Genomic DNA, 18,193 nt, shown 5'->3' on the forward strand with positions numbered 1-18,193 from the left:
TGGCAGCTCTTGGAGCAGATATAATCTTGTTGTCCCCTGATGTCTGATAAACAGTTTATCCTCTGAGCTTCAGATGTGTGATAAACCAAAAAAATAAATAAATAAAAAAATCTTTGTGAAACCTGGAAACGCAAATGAGCCTGAAGCAGCACAGCAGCAGTCTGCTCCTCCCAGGTTCCTTTCATCTCACTGTCATGTTTCTCATTCTGAACATAAAACACTAGAAATGAATTTGTTCAGCACTTCCTGATATCTACTTCCAGGGACTTGCATGAGTTTTTTCCCCCCAGTATATTCTCTCTCACCAAACTGATCTGCAGACATGCACATGCAAGTTTTCACACCAGTAGATTTATGAGGCGTGCAGGACGTCCCTTCCTTACGGTGTTTGTTGGGATCCAAACGGACGGGACGAGCCAAACGTGTGGCGGACTCGGCTCAGCTCCTCTCTGTTCTCTGCCTCAGCTGACTTTAGCTCAGCGACACCAAATCTTATCTGAACTTTGATTCTCTTCATCCAGGCAGCAGGGCATGCATGTCCCCTTAGCTGTGACTGCACAATAAACAGTATCACATCCCCCATGAATCAAGCGCTGATGTAATACATAGAAATATTCTTTAAAAGGGTCAGAAATTGTGTTAAACTGAACAGGTTAAGTAGGACAACAAAACACTATTGTTTTGTTTTTTTGTTGTTGTTATCTGCCTGTTTTTGCCTCGCAAACCCTTTAGATTCCACGTTTATACTCAAATCTTTATTTTGTGTAAAGATATAAACTCCAGCCCCTCAGCTCACTGCACTGCATTAATAACATGTTGCCGTCTCTCGGGTTCAACCTGGATAAAAGTCAGAATAACTGAGAAAAAAAACCCCAAAACACGAGACATAACTCAAGAATGTTGTTGGTGTACGCTTCTATAATCAGCCTCAGCTAAAAGGTGGAATTATAGCTGTCGGACATTCCTCTGTGGTATTTTGGATTCTTCTTGGCAAACTCAGCCCACTGCTGATTTTGGCCACACTGTGGACACTTCACTTCTCACATGGACATCAGGTGAAACCTGAGGTGTCGTCCCCCTAGCCAGCTGGGAGTCACACGAGAAGATGTTCCTGAGCCTGCTGACCGACAAACATCAACTTTGCTCCCAAGGCCACCGACTGGAACAGAGATAACTTGGTTGTCTCTGATTTGAAGGCGTTTTGGAGTCTGCAGAAGCAGAAATGCAGTTTCCCCCGTCGTGTCTCTCTTCCTCTCTCTGGTCAACTCAAACGTCTTCCTCTCATTCTGACACATTCCTGCACGTTTCATACAAAGATTGTCTAATTCTGCTGGTTTAGATCTATTGGCATGAATTTACCACGTTTTAGGGCCAAAGCCTGAATGTCTGAGTTTCAAAAGTTGACTAATGTTGGCTTTTGAAACTCAGAAACTTTTTTTTCCCCCTATAATCTGAAAATTTTGGGGTTGTCTAGAAAATGTTTTACTTTTCAAACTCCGAGACTTTCAAGTCTTTTTTTTTAATTTTTTTTATAGAAAACATCTGAGATTAGCTTGAACATTTCTACGATCTTTTTTCTAGAAAATGTGCTCTACAATCCCCCGTCCTGTGTCCTCTACATTACCAGAGGAGTTCATCCTGCTGCCAGCCACACAGTCACTGGTCCTGCAGGCCTGGTGTCCCCTCAAGCACAAACAAGGGTGGAGCTGTTGACCTCAGAGCGGCAGCGTCCTGCAGACATGGTGTTATCCTCCAACAACAGCCTGAGGAGAGAGGCCGCAATGATATAATGATGATGAGCGGGGCCAAACGGTGACGGCAGAAGAGATGTGAGTGAAGCCACGAAACAGTAAATCATCTCACAAAAAATCGCGCGCGTCACCCCATTGCCGTTCCCCTCCCCTCACGCCGTCACGCATTCCTCACTGGACTCTGCTTCTGGAAGACGGTGACAGATTTCACACGTCTTGGTTCTGTTCCCGCCCGTCCCTCCACGGAGGACGGGTAGCAGAGTGGTAAGGAATCGAACACGGACATGGTTCAAAAAGTGTTCAAAAAAGCCTTTAAAATAATAAAACAAAAAAATTGATCTTCTCTATTGTCTCCCAGTGCTATCTAGAAACAACCAATCAGAGCCAGGAGGCGGGGCCCTCTGCTACGCTATGTCTTCTCCCCGAGCTTGTCGTGAATGCTAGGCTACTTAGCATTGCCACCGATGACGTTGGATAACAGTTCTCCTGTCATGGTAAGTTGTTTCTCTGGCATTAGCACCTTTAGCAGCGAGTACGTGAGGATGATTGACAGCGCTTAGACTCTCCCCCTGGATCTGATTGATTGTTTTTGGTCAGGCGCAGGGCATTTTCAAGATTAATCTTTTCACAGATTATCTGTCTCATGTTATACAGTCACAACATGGTGACAATTTTAACAAATATGTAACAAAAAAAAAATCTTCATAAAAATTACATGCTGCAGCTTGAAATAGGGATGGGTTTAACCTAAACTATGTTTTTGGATGTAAAAAAGGTCCCCGAAAGAACCATGACATTAGCTGATAAAACATATAAAACCAATAAAGCAAAACTATCTTTGACTCTATGCAAATAATAAGTGAACATGTCTCTCCTGCTCTGTCGCCTCTCAGACTCCTTCCCTCAATATCGTCACTCAGGCTGCTGTGGATTTCTGTTAATCCTCAACAGAACGGTTATTTTTGCTGCTTAATGGGCCGACAGAATCAAAACAGTGGAAGGTGTTTCCTCTTTCACCGAGTAAATACGGGCAACTCGCGGGTCTTCAAAGCTTGAGACGACTAATAAGGCGTAATTAGAGTAAAGCCATTGTTAGATTTACTTGTTCTCTTACGCCTGAGCCTTGATAAGCCTGATTACACCGACGTTCAGGAAATGCCGCTCCAAGTGAGCCGCGTTTCCTTTCCTGCTCGCTAATTCTTGCAAAGCTTCGGCGTTTTGACTTTGTCGCCCCGGGCTGACCATGTGCCGTGCTTAATGCTACCTAACGCTCGCCTTGTGTTAAAGTAAGGCTGCAAACCGAAAGTTTTTATTTTCTTTTAAGGGCAGTATTATGTATTTTCCAGCCACACAGTGTTGTTTTATAGCACAATCAAGTTAAAGTGTTACCTTTTTCTGAAACTCCGCTTTCAGAAAGTCATCAAAACATGGTTCCTCTATTAACCCTTTAACAATGTTTTTACCAGTGTTGTTCTGAGAAGCAGCTGAGCTACAATGATAGCTCCACCAGGTGTTTGCTAATTGCTGCTGGCTAGTCTGAAGGAAATGAGTGGGGAAGTCGCAAGGGAAGGGATTCTCTTTGAGGAGGAATTTTGGAAACTGCAGATTGGAGGAGGAGCCATGACCTTGAAGGCGGCGCAAGGTCAACCCAGCCGTTTTTCTCCTTTGTTGTTGCTTTGAAGTAGTCAAAGCAACAGTCCAGGGATGTTTTTGATGAGGGGATAACATGACATGACCAACATAGTTACTGCTCCTTTAAACTTGCAGCATTTTGACTTGCAGCCAAAGTACAATTTAATTTTTTATTGTAAAACATAATAGGCCTGTTCTCTAATTGTTTTGTCATTTTTATAAGGAGGTTATTTTTGTGTGCAGGTGATTGAAGGGGCACAAACTGTTCGTACCAGACCTTGGAACAAGCTGTTCGTCTGTCTCAACAGTTAGAATGACAGCTTGGTTCTCCTCTCTCTGCTCCCGCATGAGCCGATGTTGCAACACCTGCTCTCTCTCCTCCTGCCATATATCAGCTAATCTTCCCCAAATCATCCTGTCAGTCCTCATCCCACCAGCTCAGACCTGTCAGCCCGACGACGCAGCGCAACGTGGCCTCGGAGCTCCAGAGGCTCCAGCAGCTTCAGCTGCAGGTGAATCGATCTCATTACTTTCTCTTTCACGTTTGAGCCGTGACGAAGAGGAGGAGAGGAGGAGGAGGAGGAGGAGGAGGAGGAGGAGGAGGAGGAGGAGGAGAGGAGGAGGAGGAGCAGGAGAGGAGGAGGAGGAGGAGCAGGAGAAGGAGGAGGAGGAGGAGGAGGAGAGGAGGAGGAGGAGAGGAGGAGGAGGAGGAGGAGGAGGAGGAGGAGGACTGGAAGAGCTGATAGGAACTGAGATACAGGGAGGTGAAGTCAAGACACTAAGAAATGTCAAGTGAGGCAAGAAGCACTGATAGACTGAAGATAGCAGCAGAAAGATGACAGACGGCCGTGTTTACAGTAGCAGTGGAGAAGATAAAGAAGGAGGGTGGAGCCGAGGAGGGCCGTGTGGATAGATAGGGAGGGATTGGGGGCCTCCCAAACATCTGCTGCAACATAATTATTCATATTATTTTCTGTTAAGAGTTCAGTCTTTTATTTAAGTGCACGGTTCTAAAGAGAACCTTGTAATGTCATCTTTTATGTCTTTTGAGACAAAAATGAAAAGCTGTGGCTCTACAATTGCGTCACTTGGGTTTATTGGAAAATGTGTGTCTCAAAGGCCAAAAAATGCTCCTGTTCATGTGAATCATTTGTGAATATTTGTACAGTCAGTAGCTGCGTTTCTATTTCAGATGCGTGTAAAAACTTTGTCAATATTCAGCTAATGTTGAGGAAACGCAATTGTGCATTCGCAGCGTTCAAGAAAGGTGTGAATGAGTTTGTTGATCCCAAGAGTCATAGAAAACTAAGCCGTGCTGTCATCCTGCAGCCACTTCCTGTCGTCTTCTTCGGGGTTTTTGCCAGAGGCAACGCCTGGTTGTTGCAGTTTGACAAAATAAACCAATTTCAATACGGCATAAAAGAAAAGGGAAGAAGAAAACCTTCACCCCAGCACCAAAACGGTATATAGAAAGAAAATTGTTTTTGTTTTTTTATAATGATCTTTTATCATCTGTTCTCTCCTGAAGAAATTGCACAAAGGGGGTTAGGGTAGGGTTCGGGTTATTTATTGTCTGTTCGAAATAAATAAATAGATTTATAAAAAAGAATAAAGAAAAGACAACCTCACCAGAGCACAGCCTGGAGCAGAAGAGGTTTTCATGTCATTAACAACCTGCGTCCCACAGGGAACGGAAAACAGTAACTATGTATTTTTGCCCTTGCAGATTTTGAACGTTTTCTTCTTCGTCATACTGCAGACTGTGGAAACGGATACTTTCTCCTGACACATTCTGAGACTGTTCAGACTGGGAAGCATTAGCGTCTGCAGCGGGGCAGAGATGAGTCATTCGTTTCACGCTTCCTTATCTGTGTTTTCACTGACATCTTGATTGTTGCTGTTTTTGCTCATAATCTGACTGGCAGCTTTATCTCCTGCATGTTGGGCGTCGCCACCACCACTGGTCGGCACGTAGCGTTTTTAGACAAAAAAAAAAAAAAGCTAAAAATAAAATAAGAAATAGGCTACATGTTGTCATACAGGTCAAATGAAAAGTATGGTGTAATATTATTACATATCATGGTTATAAAAAACTTAAAAACAAACAAATTAATAGACACATTATATTTTTTATAAACTGTCACTATTCTACTCATTCTAAAATTCTTTTTCTTTTTCTTCCGCATTTGGAGGCTACACTTTTAAAAATGACCGTCTTGTTTAATGGTTACCTAATACATGAAGTCCTTCATGTATTAGAGAACATCTAACATCAGACTGACATCACTTTCTGTGTGCTGCTGTCCATTTTACTCGTTTGATGACGGGATGGAAGGGTTTTGGTAGCAACCTTTGCTGTAAGTTCAGATGCAAAAAGACAGATGGACAAATGGAAGGAAGTGGACGGAGGACCAGATGGGAGCCAGACAGTCTTAATGGACCGCTGGAAAGAGCGTCAGCACCATCTGGGTTCGGCCTGGCGGTTCTGTTCTGGCCTCTTTAGAGTGACAGCAGCGGTTTGGGCGATACGGACTTATCACAAAATCTTTCCAAGTATTTTGCTCAGATTTTGTTTTGGCAGCGTTGCCCCAGAAACGCTCTAAAAAGTATTTCGATTTGGATGATCAACTGCTTTCCAACACCAATCGCATCAAAAAATTTGATTTGTAACACTAAGCTGAATACAGTAACTGCATTTCACGTTTTTGAATCGATTTATATTTAGTGATTCTCTCATTGAACAAACGGTTGAGAAAATAATCGAAAGTTCAGGGGAATTTTAAACATTATTCACTGTAATTTATTGAGCCAATGATCAATCAAGATTCTTATGACGAGGAATTTATTATGATAAATGACCAGCCCCAATTGACAATACTTACTTTTCCCACTCTGATAAAAATGATGACTTCTGCATTAATTCCTGCTGACCAGTGCAGCGGTTTCTGCAGGCGTCGTCACGTCCTTCATGTGTCCAGCAGCCCACTGACTCATCAGCTGGAAATATTGGCTCACATCACTTTATGCTGACAAACAACGGATTAGGTCAGTCTGTCTGCAAACTGGTTCACTGTCCACTCAGGGGTCCATTGGGATTCATCGTCATCATCATCACTCCGTCAGAATTACAGCAGCTCTTTCTTGCAGAACTATTCACACCCACTGAATATTTTCCCCATTCTGTCATGTTAAAACTTTCAGCATATCTTATTGGGAGTTTGGGTTAACAAATTAAGAAGTTTATGGTTGTAAAGTGGGAGAAAAATTACACATGGTTTTTATAAGCATGTACAGTTTTTAAAAAGTTTAAAGGGTGATGAGTTTCAAACACACTCTATACTTCTTTTCTTATTATTTATGTCCCATTTTATCTTCTGTTTCTCATCTATTTTTCTTTTTACAAAGCAGAAACCAGAAACTTATTTGCAACAAGCATGAAATGACGCAGCGTATGACCGTGTATTAAGGCCATTGTAGATAGAAGAAGAAAAAAAGGAGGAATACATTTCTGCTAAAAAAAAATTTTTTTTGTTTCAAAAGTGGAAAAAAAAAAAATCTTTTTATTTGTTAAAAAAAAAGTCCGCTGGAAGGAGCGCAGTAAATTTTGAAATTAATTCAAATTGTACAAGTTTTTTTCCCCAGCCAATTTTCAACTTCTCACTTAGATATTTCATTTTCTACAACATTTCTGAGATTTCTCTCAAAATGTCTTTTTTTTTCTTGCCAATTCTTCACCTTTCAAACTCAGAAATGTCCTTTTCTGCAGAATCTCTAAGGTCACTCTTGAAATTTCTGAGATTTCATAGCAGAAATCTGACTTTTCAAATTCTGAAATTTCCTTTTCTACAAATTTTCTGAGATTAATCTCAAAAAACCAGCCAAGCGTGAAGTGAACTGCTGGCTGGATCAGGAAAAGCTGCGGCAGACAGCTGGGAACTCTGGCTGGGAATCCGATGACCTCAAGCGTCCCCAGTGATATCACCGCATCTCCTCCGCCAGCTTTATGAGCCATCATTACTGCTGCTCTCTTCATGCAAACAGCAAGGCAGCGCATGAAATAGCACACACAGTTTGTCCTGAGAACTTTGAGATATTCAGTATTATCTGAGAGCTCTTTAAGATCCAAAGATAATTACATTTCTAACACCTAGGAGAGTCTAAACACAAAGCACATTTCTAATAAAGATTGGCATCACACGTGTCATTTTTTTTTAGCAGTTCTTAAAAGTCTACAATTTATTGAGAACGATTCCTTCTGTGTTTAAGTCTTAGTTACACATGCTGGTACAAGCAGACGTTCTGTCAAACTCCGTATCTGGCGTCATCGTCCTCTTACCTTCGTCTTTTCCGCCAACACCAACATCCGGTTGTTGGTCACGTGACTCGTGAGATGCGAGAATAAAAGTTTCTGTTGCAGTTTTGCGAAAAAACTATGTTCACTTCGAGGTTCTGTCTTTACAAACATAAATTAAAACATGATGGAGGCAGATTAAAATAGAAGTTCAAGGTAGCAGTACCCCACAGAGCATGATCAGTCCAAAGATGTCTGAACCCAGTCATTAATGTTCCCTGCCCTCGGTCTGCATCTGGGACAGGAACCTGACATCTGGATGGGGGTGCTGCTGTGTTTTTGTGATGTGGATGAACATGTGTGCGTCCCTGCCCAGCCTATTCATAGAGAGACCACAGCAGTCGTCAGGGGGCGTCACATCAGAGTGCATCTCAATGGAAAGGCTTCATTTGGTGAAAAGGTTTTCTGTGTGGTCAGGTCTGTAGAATTGTGTCTTGTCAGAGTTTCCAGTTTTCACTTTATGTCCCTTGCAATGGCGAGAAATTCCTTCTTATCATTCTTGCGTCTTTTGTGTTCTACCTCTTTGTTGGAGTCGAGACTCCGAGGAAGGACTCTTCCGTCATCATCTGTTGGGGCAGCGGCATCTGAACCAGTGACCTAAAAAGGACCTGATACAGTAGGCTGGTTCTGTTCTGTAGACAACTGTGGGACCTCTGGAGATGACGGTGCAAAGAAGGATTTTACATAAAATCAAGAAAATTATGAACAACCCTGACCATGTCTTCAGCCAAAGGGCTTAACATGGACCACTATATGAGATCCTTTCTGCCATCTCCATCTGCAGTAACTCCTTTAAAGAAATCTAATTAATATGAGTTACAACAACATTTAAGTCCAGTATGTGAGCTGGTTGAACTCTGGAAGGTCTGATGCTTGCACAGAACCCATGAAGCAAGAAACGATGCCAACTGCTGCCAGACGGCAGGAAGGTTGTTTCAGCAGGGAGGGCTTCATCCCTGGCCCTCAGCGGTGGGACAGGAGGATCATCTGTTGTGTCAACACACTGTCACTTCATCTATCCTCTGAACACCGGACTCAGAGCAGCGCAGAGCAGCGCTGGAGTCCAAGTATCCAGCTTCACTCTGCCAACTGTGCTGAGGAAGCAGCTGGTGTCTCCGTGCCAGCTTCCTGTTGTCAGATGAATCCATGCTGGCTTGGACGGGCAGATAACTTTGGGGAACCAGTTACTCGTGACTGCAGATGAGCGATGTGAGTTCTTCTCACTTTTCAGGCTACACTAATTGCCTTTCCATTCTAAGCATTCGCAAAAATTTGTTGATATTGGGCTAATGTTGAAAAAAAATCCCACAATTGCTGTGTTTCCATTTCATGACAGTTGTAGTGAAAATTACACGTGAATAAGTTTGTTCATTCGATAAGCCATTAAAAAGAATTGCCACGCCATCATCCACGGAATCTGTTCATCGTTTTCCTTTCACTTCACAATTCTGAACTGCAAATCCAGATAAAAACGTTAGTTTGTAGTTTATTTTTTTAAATGAGAGCATAAAATCCAGGGTTACAACCATAAAAAAAAGTCTGTATTTGACTCCATTTACCAGCAGCCTGTCTGCACCTGCTGCACTGTCTCCATGAAATCAGTGACGCATGCCTTATCCTCTCCCAATAGTGACATTTGACCTCTAGTGGTCCACAGACAGTGGGGTGCCTGTGACATCAGCTGCTGCAGAGCGGGGTCACACCCTCTCGTCTCCCTCCACCTCTGGAAATAGACCCTGTTGCTAAAGACGTTACATAAGTGCTGCTTTGTTGAGTGGATGATTAATGGGCTCAGAAGTCCTGAGATTTGTTTAATCTATTTCAGTGTCTGTTCCTGCTTGCATGAGACGTATTCTAGGAAGGAAGTGGATGTTCCAACGCTTTGCTAATGCTCGTGGTTGTTTTTCCAGCACGGATCTGTCGATAAGGAAACCAAAACGTAGAGAAATAAACACAGTGTTGTTTGATTCTCCTGCATGGAAGACATGAAGGCCCGGCTGCAACAGGTTGTGTAATGCAGAATAGAGGGCTTGTGAGTTCACTAAATGCCACATTTGTGAATTCTATTTTTTTTATTTTTTGTGTTTTCACTAGGAAGTATTTTCAATTTTAATGCCAGTTTCTCAATTGAGAAAACACAGAATGATGTGTTGCTTCCCAGTCAGCTGATGGATCTAAAATAAAATCCCAAAAACATTGAAACCTGAAAAAACACAAGAATCATCAGTGACATAAAATTGTGCTAACTGGAAATACAAAAATGAATTTGATGATTGGAAACAAGTCAGTTTTTACAAAACAAAACAAATAAACAAACTAATTTTCAAAGGTTTTTGTGGTACAATGTGCCCATAACCAATGTGGTGTTAAGTGTATCAGCAGTCGTCCACTTTTATAATAGCTCACTGCAATATTTTATGTTTATGGATCAGAGATATTACTGCTAATGTCAAAGTGTCACAGAACTTTTAAAACCAAAACGTCCCTTTAAGATGAGTGACATCATCTGGAATTTTCATTAAGAAAAAAACTCCAAGATAATTAGGGCCACAATGTTAAACTCAGCATGACTGTTTGTCATATAAAAACAGCTATGGCAACAGTGTATATAAAGAACTGGTATAAAAAGCACTTTCAAGTGACTCATTTTTAGACATTTCAAAAGTATGAGATTAATTTCCTTCCTGAAAAAAGAAACTTACTTCATCAGACTTCTCCACAGAGCAGACCGATGGCATGAATGCAAAATAAATACAAGAGTCTGGTGTTGCTATGTTAAGAATATTTTATAGTTGAATATTTTCTCTGGCAGGTGTTAGCTGTATTAGATACAGACACTGCTCTCCAGTTTTCCCTCCAGTCAGTGTGAGTCTCATCTTGATCCGTCCGGGTTAGCACAAATAGAATCTGAAACATTATATACATACGATACAAAAATAGATTTCACAAAACGGATCATAAATCAACAGCAGGAAGCTTTATAAAATTACAAATATGTTTCTGTTACAAAAAGCCTTTTTTGTTTAAATAACTCTTCCAGCTCAGGTTTTGGATGAGAGAGTGGAGCCTGGAGTGTCCGTCAGGATGACGTTAGCTATCCAAACTCGTTTTAGTTCCAGTTCTACAGAAAGCAGATTGAGAACGTCCCTGCAGAATATAGAGTCCAGAAAGTGTGTGGGGACCGGCTGCAGCAGCCTTCAGCATCCTGCTGCTGCTCTCTGCAGCTGCATCCTGCTGGGCAGCTGAGGGTCCAGAAATCCACTCCCTCCCTCCGTCATGGCTACGCTCCAAGGTGACAGAGAGCTCCTGGGTCACATGCCTGAGGACAGACAGACGGACAGAGAGACACGATCAGGGATCTGAGTCGCCGGATCTATTCTCAGAGCGGCAGACGCTTGATTTCATCGGCTGGACGTTGTAAAGCAGTCGTTCTCTGAAGGAAATAAAAATTCATACCATTCGTAAAAAAATTATTACAAGATCGATGTCAAAATATGCAACATCGCATACCTCTAATGTCAACTGACTGGAAGGATGGACAGAATGTCTTGTCTGTCCCCCTCTCTGTTTTAACACAATGGTATGATTCCATATCCTCACATGTGAATGTGATTGGCCACAAGGCTGCCATGCCACCAATCACAACAAAGTTGTTTTAAAAGGACATTGTTGAAAGAATTGAACATATTTTTACATCTGACCAAAAAATGTAAAAGGCTATTTGTCTGTAATTTGTTTAGTAAAATGTTAAAAACATATGTTGTAATTAATTTGTAGTTTCACTTTAAGATAGCTGTGTCTCATAAACTGATTTTACCAGTTATTGTGTTTAAGTGCTGCAGAGAAAAACAGCTCTGCAACTGTTGTTTCATTTTACCATTAAAACTTTATTGGTAAAGCAGTTTAATATGTATCCTACTTAGAATGTTATAAAAAGTTTAACGCTGTTATTTATAGTTAAAGAGAAAACAACATTTAGAAATCTAATATTGCTAGGTCAGAGCTTTATAACCTTAGGGATACAAGATGGAGTTACATGTGAAAACAAAAGTAGAAAAAGATCCAGGAAGCTGAACTTGTCACTGCTTCCTGCTAATTTCACAACGCTAGCAGACGAGTTTTCTTCACAGTCGGGTGACAAGGTGAAAGGCGACCCCATGTCTGTGTCTGATGTAACCCAAGACGTCTGCACAGCCCAAGGCCCTTCATAATCCTGACACATCATTGTGTCTTGGAAAGCAGAGGGCAGCGCCTCCCATGGCGCTCTGTGAGCGGTCGTTAGCATAGCTGACACGCAACTGAACGCCCACACTAATCCCAAAGAGTGGCAGGCGCCGTGGCACAGGGCGGCTTAATCGCACTGGTTCTGACAGACATCAACACTCACTCTCTAATGTCCGGTCCAGGTCGGCGATGAAGTCCTCCAGTTCTTTGGTGTCACCCAGTTTGGCTGCAGGGGCAAGAGGGGAAAGAGAAAGATGTGTGCCGTTAAATGATGCTCCGTTTATTTTCTGTGTGATTCATTACAGTGATGTTTGTCTGATTGTAGAGCTTCTGAAATATTCTTAAATTCCTCAGATTTGGATTTCTCTGGGTTTAATGAAGGAATATATGGGACAATGAGAGGGCCAAAAAAAGACTATGGCATAAGATAACTTTTGGTTCAAAAGTAAAAAAGCATTCAATTATTTGAATATTATATCTCCATTACTTTTGCTTTTTTTTCACTAAATTTAACATTTTTTCAACATGGCATTTCAATTAATATCAAATATTAACATGAATGCAATGATCCCATTCAGCCTTTTTTGTCTGTTTGTTTTTTGACTTGTTTATCTGTGTGTGCACAGGCTGAGAAAAATATGAGAATAGTAATATCTTGTCTTGTCTTCTAGACATATAAAATGGTGAATTTACAAGTTGGAAGTTTCTTTCTATTAAAAGACAGTTGTTCCTCCACACTGTCGCTCTTTAATTAGGGATGTCCTAAGACAGTATTTTTCACTTCTGATGCAATATTGTAGCTTTGAGTACTGGATGATACCGATATTGACCCAATGCAACATTAGCATGTAGCATAAATCATAAATTATGTTACAAGGGCTTTAGCTTTATATAAACAGACATAAAATGAAAATAAAAAAGGTTTTACTCAACATATAGAAAGACATAAGAAAAAATATTTAAAAAAAAAAACAAAAAAACTAAAACCTGTCAATTTTACATTTTGAACTTGCTGATTGTTCCTTTTATTCCTCTTTAAATCTTTGACATGTTTCTCCTTCCATACAACCAGAGAGCGGAACAGTGGATGTATTAGAGGTAATGAGCTCACGTTTGGGTGACATCAGAGGCGGGGAGGTTGTTGCGGGGGAGAGGGCGGTGGGCGAGTTGAGCCTCTCGTCACTGAAGCTGAAGCTATTTCTGTTGAGCGAATCGGCACCTGTCAGGAAGACAAAAGACACACAGATTAATCTGACACCAATGCGGCCCACTCCGATCTGTGTCAGAAGAGAAGCTTCGTTTCAGTCTGCATTCTCCGTTACTGACAGCCTTTATCCACGGCCTGTCATCTGCATGAAGCGTGCGCACGTGGCCAGACTTTTTCCACAAAAATACAGAAAACCCCCCAACATTTTCATGATAGAAAACTTGCAAAAGAAGATCTGTTTAACTGTTTGTTTGCTCTGCTGTCTGCCCCGTTTACATTCATTTGCTAATACACAAGTAGGTCTGGGTAGCAATTAGATGCCTGTATTCAGTAAAATTCCCATAGTTTCACAGTCTTACAGTGAATACACAAAAATGAAAACAGAAATATTTAACTTTAATACATGCACCTAAAGAAAAATTCAAACTACATTTAGAAGTAGTCATTAATAATTGAGTTGTCTTTGAGAGATTTTTATGCTTGCCAGCTAGAAGTAGCATTCCCTTCATTAGAGTAACTTTAGATCCAAACAGTTGAATTTGTTTCTCTTGTAAGTTAAAGGGAAATAAGTGAAAACTGTAGGAGCTTAAATAAATTCTGTCAGATATGACACTGTTCAAAGATAAGAATCTCTTCTCTTTTCATTAAAAACACTTCAAAGAGCAGAGAGATGGTAACTGTTAGCAGAGATCAAACCTTGGAATCAGAGACGAACCAATCAGGAGTTACCTAACCAATATCCATTCACAATTTATTTTTCTGATGTGACAACTTTGTCAATAAACTTTAAATTCTATTGAACATTTAACACTGGCAGTGGAAGACATTTTAAATATTCAAAATAAAAAACAAAACAACAGAAACAACAAATAAAATTAAATATAAAGTCTCTGCAAACAAAACTGTCCTGCAAAAAAAGAGCTGGTTGAGACCAAAGAACCAAACTGAAGACTTTTTATCATCCAGGTTTTGGTAAAAAGAGAGAAGAGAAAAACTGATAAATCATGCAAATGGAAATTATTGAGCATGTTTTAATTACCATGCGATTAACTGATTTATTGCTTATTGCAAAAGGCCAATCAATAAGTCAAACTGAACTTGCCTCGTTGCCATTCCTCCCCAGCTGTAAGAGGAGAAGGCAAGGCAGAACTCTGCGCTCCAGTCTACAGCTTAACAGCGAGTCAGATGTCAAGCACCTACTTACACCCCACTCTGACCAGCTCCCAGCAGGAGACAAGGGTCACTACACATACATACACACACACACACATGCCCACTCGTGAACTGGGAGTTAGCATCAGTGTTTGACTTGAACTCTTCAGGCAACTCTCATATTCATCTCTGCATCGCTTCCGTCTTCAGTCGTTCTTTTTCACTGACACGTCAACATGTGAAAGCAATGGGTGGGTTCTGTTCGTTCATCTGCAGATCCATCCATCAGGCAGTGAGACAATACGTCCTCCTTACACTGGACAGCTCTCTCTTCATTAGACTGCCCTGGAGAGGACAGGAATCTGATCCCTGAGTAAATACTGAGGTTCTTTAGCTCCAAAAAAAAAAAAAAAAAAAAAAGCGTGTTCAGACATCTTCCTCCTGAGCTTGTACCGCAGATATTATGCAACTACAAGGTTGTTTGGATGATAACTGGTAGAGTCTGAATATCTCCAGGGTTTCCTCTACGTATAGCAGATCGAGGCGCATTGCCACAGCAAAATAAAAGCTACCATCTTAAAGATGTTTTTTTTCTTTAATATATTAAATCAATGTAAAGCACATTGTAAAGCCACTTACAATAACCATAGTCCAAGTTTGAAATGAATTTAAGTATTGTGAAAGACTAACAAACCAACATTGCCGGCTCCTGCCTGTGCGCTGCGCTGCTTTCAGCAGTGACGTAAAACTGGAGACGATGGTCTGAACTAGAGGGAGAGAAAAGACGAAAGACGGCTATACCTACTGGAAGGTGAACACGTTTTTAGTTCAAGCCAGTGAAAACGACCTCAATGTAAACGTGTGTTACATTTGTACGACAGTAATGTGTTAATCATGCGTGATGTTTCAGACCCGTTTTGAACAGTGGGGCACAGATTAATGTCAAGTAGGTCATTTGTTGGGACTAGATTAAATTCTCACCACCGCTGTTTCGAAAAATACCTGACATTGAATGTTCCGAAGCCATAAGAGTCTCTTGATCACACCTTTCATTGGAAGTCTAACCTACTTGTACGTCTGTGAGGGGAAAGCTTTTCCACATATGCGGGGCTGGAGGATACTTTTCTCTGTGTGTCAGCATTTGACTCTGACCCAGCTGAGTATCTGAAGCCAGTTACACAGCTCGGGTAGACAGTTTTTTTTTTAACTACTCTGGTTGAGTAATATATAAATATGTGACAGCTATGCCCAAATTATGCTAAGGTGAATCTAATCTTTACTCAGATTTGAGGGGGAAAAAAAACTTCCACTGCTGTTTGTTGAACGGCAGAGTGGGCCAAGACCAAAGCTAACCAAGCTGACAGCAGTCCAGCAGGGGGCCGAGAGAGATTCGATTTTTTAACTTCATATCTGTTGAATTTTAACCTAATTTTACATTTACTCCAAATTTAGAACATCTTATTTAGTAATTTTTAAATGACAATTTAAGGTAACTAACTAATAGCTTAATTATGTATGTTAACAGTCACAAAGCAATGTTTGTGGTGAAAGGACGTCCAAAAATGTGAACAGTCCGACAAGAATCAATAACCAGAGGAACGGAGTAGTGTAGCAAAAATTTGTGAAATACGTATATAAATAATATTTCATTTGTGAAAAACCACATATAATTATTAATTTATTGGCGACATGCAGCGTCAGATGATTTATTTCATCTGTCAGCCCCACCAATCAGAGTTCAGTGGGCGGGGCTACAGTTTCAGTTACTCCATAGTGAACTGGAGCAAATGAGCTCAACATGTCGAAATGTCACTATCTGAACACATGTGACACAAACTTTGTAAAATATTTTTTAGATTCTGTAACTTAATAATAATGCAAATGATAAATGGCTTATATTTTATGAACTGTGAATAATTCTAATGCACTTGTATTTTACTCATCTATGTCTCTATTGTTTTATTTTTACGACCACACCTTTGCATGATTTATGCATTGCATTTTGATTGATCTGACACCCTGCAGTGTTACTTTTTAGATAATATGTCGCTCCTGTCATACACTGAGTTTCAAAACTTATTATTGGCTTATTAATTACACACATCTGAAATTGCAAGGTACGCACCCAAGAATGGCCAATTAAAAAAAAAACATGGAAGTGATTTTTCACTTACAAAGAATTATAGAAAAAATTTTGTGATTTTAAACGCACAAATTCTGGCTCGCAAGCTTCTGATCAGGTGATTCGGTCAGTGACATGAAGATGGAAAAAGTCGGTCAGGGAGGAAGAGGTGAGGCTCACTGTCGGTGTCGCTCATCCCGCTGTCGCTGACGCTCGCGCTGCTCCTCCTCTTCACCGTCTTCAGGTGCTCGTCGTACCTGAAGTGTCGCTTCTCCACGGGCGACGTGAAGTCCTCGATAACCGCGTCGAACTCGCACAGGACGTCGCTCAGGTCCTCCTCCTTGACGAACTTCGCTGCAACACGGAGGAAGGCGGCAGCTGTCACTTCTACAGTTTAGGTCATTGTCGCACATGAAACCCTCCGACCAGGCGGCGGAGGAGCACGAAGCTAAAGGTGGTAATAAATAATAATAATAAAAAAATGGACCCAACCTGGAGTCTTCAGTTTCGGGGACTTCATGACGGCGCCAGTCGGGTTTTGGAGTATCCGGAAATTTCCTAAAAATGTCCGTATAATAAAATATCCCAGTCTGTCGCAGCGAGGAACGGTGAAGCTCTGATGCTCTCCAAGTATACGACCCCTCAGGCCGAGCACTGGCGCTTTTAAACGAACCCGGCTCGAAGGGGGCGGCGCGCGCGGCGTCTGAGCGTTCATGTTGGCGCGCGTGACAAATAAAACTTTTCCCGGTTAAACTGCCCCGCCTCCTGGTACCCCCAACCATCCCCTGCCCTCTCCTGCCCTCTCCTCCCCCCAACCTCAAAAAAGATGTTTGTAAACAACCGTGGTGTTCGCCGCCAAGAGGAGCAGTAATACACATGTTTTCCTGATGAGGACCCAGTTGCTGTGTCACCAGGCAGATCATAATACTCAGTGACCACACGGATATACAAGAACCGGCATCATCTTCAGTCATATCTGGGGGTCATTAAGGGATCAGCTGCTAATATCACATATAAGCTGCTATTATTACCCGACGTCGCTATGCTAGGCGGGAAATAAAGGTAATGCAGCCTTGAAAAAACCAAGTTCACTCCTGTTGATTCCATCCAAGGGAGAAAGTAGCAGCCATGTAAAATCATCCTAATTTGTTTTTTATTTGTTTTGGGGTTTTTCCCCCCTTGTTTCATGAAATGTAGACCAAAAGTAATTCTGGGTTCTTTTAATACAGCCAGGTTAGGTTATGAGTTTGATGGGTGGTTTCACAACATAGTTAGTTAAATTAACCACTTTGTCTAATCTTAAGATAATAAATGAGTAGGTTAAATAAGACTTAAATCTGTATGAGACTTGGGTTAAAATTAACTTTTTAAAAAAATATTCTATATAAAAATATCAACATGTAAAATAAATAGACAACATATTTGCTAATAACATTTTTACAGACAACCAAGTGAACTTTTATAACCTTGTTTATTTGTCATACGTAGCGGTATATATTAACTATACAACACATTTTCCGGTCACAGAGTGATTATTGAGAATTGAGAATCTATTTGACGGTTTTAATAGCTCGGATTAGATAAAGTGGGCAGTATCCTCAAACTAGTTGTTAGCCTTCCACCATGTCCTTCTGTTTACTTCAAATTCACAGCAATTTGACATCTGTCAAATAAAGATAAGAGAATGATTATGAAAATTTCAGAAAATAGAAAGCATGAAACTGTTTCCTCAGACAAACATCTCTTAAGTCTTG

The 18,193-nt window shown here is 41.0% G+C and overlaps 1 protein-coding gene across 2 annotated transcripts; it reads right to left on the minus strand.

Annotated features, from left to right (window-relative positions):
- Positions 1-10,505: 10,505 nt before the first annotated feature.
- On the minus strand, positions 10,506-17,117 carry rgcc (regulator of cell cycle). Of its 2 annotated transcripts, XM_055059984.1 has the most exons (5): positions 16,932-17,112; positions 16,620-16,793; positions 13,070-13,177; positions 12,122-12,184; positions 10,506-11,053 (listed from the first exon to the last, which is right to left on the minus strand). In XM_055059984.1, the coding sequence occupies exons 1-5, from the start codon at positions 16,957-16,959 to the stop codon at positions 11,046-11,048; spliced, it is 381 nt and encodes a 126-aa protein (XP_054915959.1). In that variant the 5' UTR covers positions 16,960-17,112; the 3' UTR covers positions 10,506-11,045. The 2 variants fall into 2 exon arrangements, with proteins under 2 accessions (XP_054915959.1, XP_054915958.1); XM_055059983.1 differs by lacking the exon at positions 10,506-11,053 and having other exon boundaries at positions 12,111-12,184; positions 16,932-17,117.
- Positions 17,118-18,193: the final 1,076 nt, after the last annotated feature.

The sequence above is a fragment of the Poeciliopsis prolifica genome, unplaced genomic scaffold (assembly GCF_027474105.1).
Source record: "Poeciliopsis prolifica strain line A6 unplaced genomic scaffold, Auburn_PproV2 SCAFFOLD056, whole genome shotgun sequence".
Taxonomy (NCBI): Eukaryota; Metazoa; Chordata; class Actinopteri; order Cyprinodontiformes; family Poeciliidae; genus Poeciliopsis; species Poeciliopsis prolifica.

What these genes read in the sequence shown, in the direction of transcription:
- rgcc (XM_055059983.1), bottom strand. Translation starts at nt 16,959, where the DNA reads ATGAAGTCCCCGAAACTGAAGACTCCAG. An exon ending in CCCGAAACTGAAGACTCCAG is followed by an intron (nt 16,794 to 16,931) that starts GTTGGGTCCATT and finishes TCCGTGTTGCAG; the next exon opens with CGAAGTTCGTCAAGGAGGAG. An exon ending in GCCTCTGATGTCACCCAAAC is followed by an intron (nt 12,185 to 13,069) that starts GTGAGCTCATTA and finishes TTGCCCCTGCAG; the next exon opens with CCAAACTGGGTGACACCAAA.